The sequence below is a fragment of the Nestor notabilis genome, unplaced genomic scaffold (assembly GCF_000696875.1).
Source record: "Nestor notabilis isolate BGI_N333 unplaced genomic scaffold, ASM69687v1 scaffold19860, whole genome shotgun sequence".
In the NCBI taxonomy this organism is placed as follows: domain Eukaryota; kingdom Metazoa; phylum Chordata; class Aves; order Psittaciformes; family Psittacidae; genus Nestor; species Nestor notabilis.
In genome coordinates this window covers 11,887-20,431 of record NW_009910910.1, presented here as the reverse complement: position 1 = coordinate 20,431, position 8,545 = coordinate 11,887, and the positions used below count along the sequence as shown (strand labels likewise).

Sequence of the window (8,545 nt, the reverse complement as noted above, 5' to 3'; positions counted from 1 at the left end):
GTAGGGAAGGACAGGAGCTGTTTCCTTTCAGTGGCCTCATGAGATGTTCAGTTTTCATTGTGACATTTTATTCTGTGGATTTGAACAACTTAAAAACACGATAAGCAGTGATTTGAGTGTCTTCCTAATAATGTTTTACTAGTATAAGCTTAACTTGTGTAAGCTTGTGGCATAATATAATTCAATATAGTGGAACAGGAAGAGGAGAAGAGTTTCCCTTTTTACTTGTGGAAAAACTGTTCCAGTGTTTAGTTCTTAGCAAACACTGTGGCCCATTCCCAACTAGTGGCCTGGGACTTCATTCCTACAAGCTGTAGCTGTAGGTAGCTGGGAGGGAGCAGTGTGGTTCCATTGGAGAGAAAAATACAGGGCTCTGCTCTGAATCCATGTTTTCAATATCAAGAGTGTGCTTTGCACTTTCTGCCTTTGTTCATTTAGTACTGGGTTTGGTCTGGTAGCAAGGAAATACAAAATTCTCACTTCCCAAACTAATTTGGGTAGTATGGCCTAATGGTGGTCTAATAAAATACAAGAAAGGCGTTTTCTGTTTTTATAGGTTATTCTGTCATGATAAACACCTTTATTTATAGTTTAAGCAGTTGTTTTCTTCTAGACAAAGTGGTGGGTTACTGTTAAGGCTGGTGCTTTGGATCAGTGGTTTTGGGTTTGGTGGGGTCTGAGTTTGGCATTTTTAAACTTAGCAACAGGAGAGGCAGAGTTCATGATTCAGGGCTGCTGTGCTGGCGCTTTATTCAGACAGCAGCTAGACTGGGTTCATGAAAGCATAACCATGTGCATTTATAAGTGATTAACTTACAAACTCCAGTGAAGCTTCCTGCAGTGATGCTTTAAAGTCCTTTTTAACTGAAAACTGACAGATTCCTTTCCCCTTTGACTCTTAAGCCACTGTGAGCATTTGGGAGGGTCCCCGTGTGAGATACTCTGGAGCAGTAAATCCATCTCAGGCGAGTTTGGCTATTTTAGTTCCTTCTCATTAACCATGTAGGAACCCTTAAGCTGCCATAGGTTTGGCCATTGTTTTGAACAAATACAACTGACACTGGGATGGAAATGCCTCTGCCAGGGACACACAGTGGGTATAGTGCAGCCTTTCAGACTACAGTAGAGGTTAACTGTTGCCATGTTTTGACTGTAGAACTTGAATATGTGTTTAATTTTTTGTGAACAGATTGATGACTCTTCTGCATCTATTTCTCTGGCCCAGCTTACTAAGGTATATATACATATTCTTGTCAAATACTTTAAAAAAAACCTGTTTGTTTCTTCTTTTTAAATCTCTGCTGTGCTCTATAGCTGGATAACTGTTGTAATCAGAACAAAGCTTTAACTTAATCCTTAATAATTTAAAGTATTCATTTTAACTTTAAAATGTGTGTATATTTTGATACTATCCTGTAAAGAGTAGTTCCCAGTTTGGGAAGATAGAAGGGGAGTGCCTTATCAGCCTCAGCATAATGTTGCAGTGTTACTCATCCTCAAGACTCAGAGAAGAAGCCCTTCAGAAGCTCTTTACCGTTTTTCATACCTTTGGTTTATTTTGCGTTGGAAACTAACACAATTTTTGCAGAAGAATTTAATTGGCTGTAAGTTACGGACATTGCAGGGGGGCTGCAACAGCCACAATAACATGGACAATTGCATGGCTTATGTCTGAATTCCTAGTCATTCCAGTTACAGAGCCATTCTTGGAATGCTGCACAATTCCATAAGCTGTAGTAGACAGACAGTGGACAACCCGATCTAATTTGTTTGAACGCAGACTGTGTAAATTGTGTAAATGTACCTAATTGTTCATAGGAATATACCAATGTGTATGTGTGGCATAAACTAGCAGCTGTGACCTTCTGGAACTGTTGTAATGCCATGTTTTGCGATGGAACTGCTTGCTTTTTTTGCTCAACAATGTGTAACTCTGTCTGGGAAAGCACTAGTGACTGCACTTGGTGAAAAGGCGTAGTGCCGGCCACTTAATTCCTAGTCTTTGAAGTGACACAGCTTAGAGAAGGCAGGGCCCAGTGCAGAGGAGCTAGTTCTTTCTTCCCAAAACAAAGGCTGGAGCTAATTTCCAAGAAAGAGGAATCTTTCCCCACTGGTAACTTCTCCCTTCTCCCACTGCAGAAGTCAAATTGTGTGCATTGGGCAAAAAACCCCAGTAAAATAGTTTTGGAGGTAGCAACCAAAAGCAATTGGTCTCCATTAGTGCTGTCCCTAAACATGTCCTCGGCTCTGTAAACTCATGTGAAGTTTTACACTAAAATGTGACAAGCTTTCCAAGTGTGTGCACAGATAAACTCTGGAGAAAAACTAAGGATTGCAGGAAAATGCAGGAACGTATCAGAAAGCAGCTCAAAACTGTTACTTCCTCTAACCTCTTGAGTCCAGGCTGGCTTAGCGTGGAGGCAATGTGTTAACAGTTTTCTGGTTTATTATTACTCTGTATTAAATGCCATCTTTGAATTTTGGTCTATTCCTAGTAATGTTTTGTGGGCTTTGGGTGTGTTTTGTAAACCGTTTGGGTTCAAACAAATTAGTCAAATACTTGTAAAGTTTTCTGTACGTGTTAATGGCAATGATTTCATAGCTGTTCATCTGGATTGTGTTACTGTTGGGAAACTCCTGTGTATATGAAACAACCATTTAATAAAAAGTTGAAACTAGTTGGTTGCTTTTGTGAATGAATGCATATAAAACCAGAACCATGAGTGCTTGATCTGAATGGTAGGTGCTTGAAGGTCCAAATCATTTAGTCACTCCCTTAGACCCTGCTTGTATCTGGACTAGTGTGTAAAAAAATACTGTAACAAATATGACTTAAATCAGCTGGCTTCAGTAATTTGAAGATCTAGTTCTGCATAAGGTTTCTATTACAATTTGTAAATTAAAAGGACACTGTCAACTGGGAAGAACCTGCAGGTTGTTCTTACTGCAGTTAAATCATTTAATCTGGTGAAGTTAGTGGGGGGAACACGCAGTTTGGGCTACCCACAGCACATGATGATCACGTTTCTACTGAAGAGAACCTTGTGTCTTTCTGAGGTCAGAAAGAGCTGGATTCCTTTCAATGCTTCCATGTCTGAATTTCAGCAAGCAAAACCAATTGCCCCAACTCCTAAGTTGAGTGTCCTTTTAATGCTGCAAAATGTACATAATGCTACTTGCATACATCTTAATTGATTGTACAGTGTATATCTTCTCCTTCAAATAGTCTGGAGCTTCAAAAGCAGTTTAAAAACACTGGATAGTGTATATATTTTTTTTCTACACATCGCTTCAGTCCACGTGGAAGAAAACTGGACTGGTTACACAAGCCTTTATGTCAGGTACAAACAGAGCCTAAGGTTTGAGTGCCCAACAATGCTCTTTTCAAGTAGGCTGACAGGCACATAAACATCATGTAATGGCGTAAGGACTCCCCAGAACATCTTCAGGACAAATAATGTTTTATATAAGCAGCTGTTTTCATGCAAGCTCAGCTAGTGTTGTGCTGCTCTTTACAGGATTGGATGAGTGGTGTTGTCTTTGGCTGTGTGGGCTTAAATGTGTTTCTAATGTGTGTGTCAAATAATTGCCTGTTAAACAGACCGCCAATCTGGCTGAAGCCAATGCTTCCGAAGAAGATAAAATAAAAGCTATGATGACACAGTCTGGCCATGAATATGATCCAGTCAAGTAAGTGTCCAGAATGTCACATCTGTTCTCTGAAGATTGTGTAAAAATAGTAGAGATGTTGGTTTTAACAAAACACACACACATCCCTTCTTTCTTTTTTTCCTCAAAACCTTCTAGTTACATGAAGAAGCCCGTGGGTCCACCTCCACCATCATACACTTGCTTTCGCTGTGGGAAACCTGGCCACTATATAAAGAACTGTCCAACAAATGGGGTAAGGCTGGAGGGGGCTTGTGCTCTTGCTGAGGGTTTCATTTTACCTTGGCAGTTGGTAACTAGTGCAGGAATACTCATGTTAAGAGTTGCTTCTTTCTAGGTCATAGACATTAAATGTGTCTGAATCTTTCTCTGTGAACTTTCAAGTATATTTTGGTATATTTTTATATTATTGGGAAATTTTCTCTGTTTTTAACCCTTTCTTTTCATGACGGTTCACAATTTTTAGTATTCTGTGTAAAAAAGATGTTTCTGTTGACCCCATCTGTTGACTATTTGCTTGTTTTACTTACCCAAGTCTCTGAGTATTCATGCCGTTTAACATTAGTCACTGAATGTATATGAATGAGGTGTGAGTTCAGCCTTCACCTGTAGCTGGTGAATAGAAGTTTCTCCAATGGCTGATCCAGAGCCCTGACTTAAGCTCTCCCTTGGCATTTGGAGGAGGAGCAGGTTTGTGTCTCTTGTCCTAGGGGATGGTCAGCTAAGGCCTGTTTCCCCCTTAAGGAACCTGAGGGTAAGCCAAGAATGTCAACCTGAGCTCGAAGCTCTGCTCAGGCCTTTGGAACATCCTGCCCATGCTCATTTAGGAAAAGCAGTGTTTTAGTTGAGCAACCCTTATGCTGGGTAAAAGGAGAGGATGAAAGGCTCTTGCTGCTTAAAATGATAATTGCAATCTCATTTTGAGTGTGGATTTGAGATGAGGAATGTGCATTTCTTTTCTTAACAGGACAAAAACTTTGAGTCTGTTCCCAGAATTAAAAAGAGTACAGGAATTCCAAGGAGTTTCATGATGGAGGTGAAAGATCCCAACACCAAGGGTGCCATGCTCACAAACACTGGAAAATACGCCATACCAACCATTGATGCGTAAGTATGGAATCCACTGGGAATTCCTGCACACAGAGGGAGTTGTTGTCATTGTATCTCAACCTTAAAATCTGGGATGCTTTCCAGTGTTAAAGCAGGGTGGTCCTACTGTTCATGCCCAGGGAAGTTGGTTGGCCTCATGGTACACTGAGCATCTGTATTTCTGCAGAAGGTGTTTGCAGAGGAGCCGTTCCTTTGAGAGCTCGTTTTGCTTCTGGTTTATGTTTCAAAGGCTTTCTGCAAAGTTTAACAAATAGCTGCTGGACTTGTATCAAATCCCCCGTGTGAAACAGACTGAAGTTCCACTGTTGCTATAAGCTAAGAAAATACTGCGTGTGCTGACAAGAGTGGCTGCTTTCAAATGCACTTGGTGGCACGTCGGTTTTTCTGTCACGGATCTCCTTTTGTGGAAGCTGTAATGTAGACTTCCCTTTATCAAATGCAATTACTTGGAGACTAGCTTTATCCTGAGCCTGCAATTTACATTTGCCCTGTGGCAAAGGAGAGATGGGATTCATTTCATTCCATTTCTAGCTGTCACATATTTTTCTAGTCTGAGCTAATTTCTTACTTGATCCAGTGAATGGGAGAGTTCTGCAGAAGGAAGATTGCTCCCCCTCCCTATTCTAGTGGTGTGGCTGCAGAAAAGTAGTTGAAACGAAATGCCTGTGTTTCAGAAGGCTAGTGTGGAGCGAGGATTCCATCTGTTACCTTCCTTCGGTAAATTGCAAAGCTTGGAAGAGTTTTCCTTTAACTTTTTTCTTCTTCTTTCCCCACCCTCCCTCCAGGGAAGCTTATGCTATAGGAAAGAAGGAAAAACCTCCTTTTTTACCAGAGGAGCCGTCTTCCTCCTCAGAAGAAGATGATCCTATTCCAGATGAGCTGTTATGTCTCATTTGTAAAGATATCATGACGGATGCAGTTGTTATTCCCTGCTGTGGGAACAGTTACTGTGATGAATGTAAGTGTTACTCCCGTGTTTGTTGATTTGAAATGTCAAGTCTGATCTTCTGAAAGCAGAAATTATAAGGAAATTATTTTTTTACTAGTTCTATTTAATACTTGAGTGTATGTTGAACAGGAATATATAAAGCTATAAGGGGGGGAAGAAGAGGCAGAAATGTTTTTTCCCATATGTATCTAGTTAAATCCTCTTTACACGTGGAAGAACAAGTATGAGAAGAGGGGTAACTGTGCAAGTGATTACAGTATTAGGTATCAAATACACTGTGTTTGTCCACAGCTCTTTCTCATACATGATTATACAGCCAAGTCTGGTGACTTACTGGGGTCTGCAACACACATAGTTGAGCATTAAATCCAGGTTCTTCTCCATGGGAGAGTTAGTTAAAACCTCCGTAACTCAGACCTGCCAGTGGTTTTTTGAGATATGTTTTATTCACTTACCTGGAGGTTGTCATAGAAGAGTTACTAGAATTGATTAGAATCCCATGTATTTCCTTAGTTTGGATAAAAACTGGTTTGATTTTTCCAATTCACAGGTATTAGAACAGCATTACTGGAGTCTGAGGAACATACGTGCCCAACGTGTCATCAGACAGATGTTTCTCCCGATGCTTTAATTGCCAACAAGTTCCTACGCCAGGTAACACAACTGCTTCTGCATAAGCTGTAAGGAAAGTCTATTTGTAACAAGTGAAAGGGAAGAAAATATTAATTTGTATCTCCTTAAGCAAGGTTAAATTGAACAAGGCTACATTTACTTTTCAGATACCTTGTCTGTTGTTAACAGAAGCGGACACCTTGTTAGAGACAATCTGTCAACTTGAGGTCACGCTGTCCCTTGACATTCAGTGTTAACACTGAAGTTCTTGAAATACAGAGTTACCAATCATTAACAACAGTGTTCGTGTGCTGTGTTCGTACAGCTGTGTGTTGATTTATTTGAGGATGGATGGCATGTAAGGAATACACAAGTAATTGTACTCTGTGGAGGGTTTGTTCATACATCTGCTGAAGTTTCATCATACCTTGTTGTAAATGTTCTTCTGCCTCTAGGCTGTGAACAACTTCAAAAATGAAACCGGCTACACAAAAAGGCTCCGTAAGCAGATACAGCAGCAACAGCAGCAGCAACTTCACCACCACCACCTCCACCGCCTCTCATGAGGCAAACAATAACACGCAACCTGCAGCCCCTGCTCCGGCCAACGAGACCGGAACCACTAATGATTCCATTAGCTTCTCTGGCTTCTCGTTCTGCTCTGTCGTCCTTGGCTCCAGGTCCATCATCTGTGGCAGCTGGGCTGCCCGTAAATCCATCTTCTGTCGTCGTCTCTGATCTCCCTCCGGCAGTGTCCCTGTCTCTCCGTGGTGAAAAGCCAGATGGACCTTTTCGGTGAGTAAATGCATAGACGAGATGAATATCAAAGACAGCAAAATCCTGAAGTCAGATTCTTGAGTTCTCAGCTAGTGATTTATGTATAATTAGGGACAATTCCAGGTAACTGTGGAAGTTCTGGGTTTTGTTTTTACTTTGACAAGTTGAAGTGTGCCTCATGCAAGGATTTTCTCAGTAGTATTTGTGTTTGGTTCCCTTACAGTCATTCAGTTCAGGTTTACCCTGGAGGAGGAACCTTTTGGTCCCCAGGAACCCTATGATTTTAAGTGGCTATCAATTCCTAAAGTAACCGTGTAGTTATGCCAAACCTTGAGTGCATCAATTTCTCTTTAGTACTGGGGAAATACTTTCATGAAGTGTAAAAGCAGGATTATAGGTACAGTTGGCCAGGTGTTTTCACGTTGCTTTTTTCTACAGTGTTTCTGCCATCACTATTATGATAAGTTAGAATCATCCTCAGTACTACAGAGCGTAGTCAGTGATGCATAATGAAACTGAAATGCTGTAAATTTGAAGTATTTATAAACATGACAGTCTAATTTTGCAACCCAGTGAAGTCATGAAAATACATTTAAGATCTGTGCTATTGTTCAGGGCTTACATCCTTCCAGCTTTATGCCCTGCGTGCAAATAGCTGTTCTGTCCACAAGACTGCCAGGCTCGGCTGTAGCGCTCAGCACAGAGGATCACAGTTCAGCAGAACCTCTAAGGCAGCCTCTGAACTTGCACATAAACATTTCCTAATAGCATTTCAGTTCCTGCATCTTCCAAAACTCTGATCCATTCAAGTGCAGCCTGCTTTAATAAAACATTTTTGAGTGAGCTCTTTGAGTACCAGGAGCCCAAACCGACCTCTCGTCAGTGCTTCCTTTGGAATCTGCCAACCTCATGTTTGCCAATCTGGGGAAGATTAGTTTCCCAGATTAATCTTCCTATTTTTTTTCCTCTATTTACAGCAGTCTGCCTTTCCTCACCTGGGACTTCTTATTTCCAGTAGCACTTCAAAACACTGTTTGAATAATCCAAATCTGTTGTTTTGTAGTGATGATACTGTTATACCTCCTGCTGCTCTGGTGACTGCTGCTGAGCTTTCTAAATCTTCCCCTCTGTCAATCACCAGTCTGTTGGAAGAGAAGGTAAATTTTGTTTCAATGTAAGCAGTGGTTCTTGGGTTTTAGTAGGGCTTATTTCCTAACTGTTTGCATTTATTCACAAGGGCTATCAGGTTCCTGTACTAAGACAACCAGCATTACCAAGTCTTCTGGGCCCTCAAGGACAATCAATACCCACAACTGGTAAGTTAACGATAACTTTAGACTTTCTTCTAAAATATCATCTTTAGATAAACTGAATGTTTGAGGGTTTTTCTTTTTCCTCTCCCTACTCCCAAAGGTCATCCCATGAGAG

The 8,545-nt window shown here is 40.9% G+C and overlaps 1 protein-coding gene across 1 annotated transcript in view; it reads left to right on the top strand.

Annotated features, from left to right (window-relative positions):
* The first annotated feature begins 1,165 nt into the window (after positions 1-1,165).
* LOC104403938 (E3 ubiquitin-protein ligase RBBP6-like) overlaps positions 1,166-8,545 on the top strand; it is a 15,604-nt gene continuing 8,224 nt past the window's right edge. The window contains 11 exon segments of the mRNA XM_010012235.1: positions 1,166-1,234; positions 3,602-3,690; positions 3,808-3,904; positions 4,637-4,776; positions 5,565-5,737; positions 6,279-6,382; positions 6,796-6,871; positions 6,874-7,135; positions 8,181-8,274; positions 8,355-8,433; positions 8,531-8,545. The exon segment at positions 8,531-8,545 is cut by the window's right edge and continues 11 nt beyond it. Of these exon segments, the coding sequence (XP_010010537.1) occupies positions 1,166-1,234; positions 3,602-3,690; positions 3,808-3,904; positions 4,637-4,776; positions 5,565-5,737; positions 6,279-6,382; positions 6,796-6,871; positions 6,874-7,135; positions 8,181-8,274; positions 8,355-8,433; positions 8,531-8,545 (1,198 nt within the window).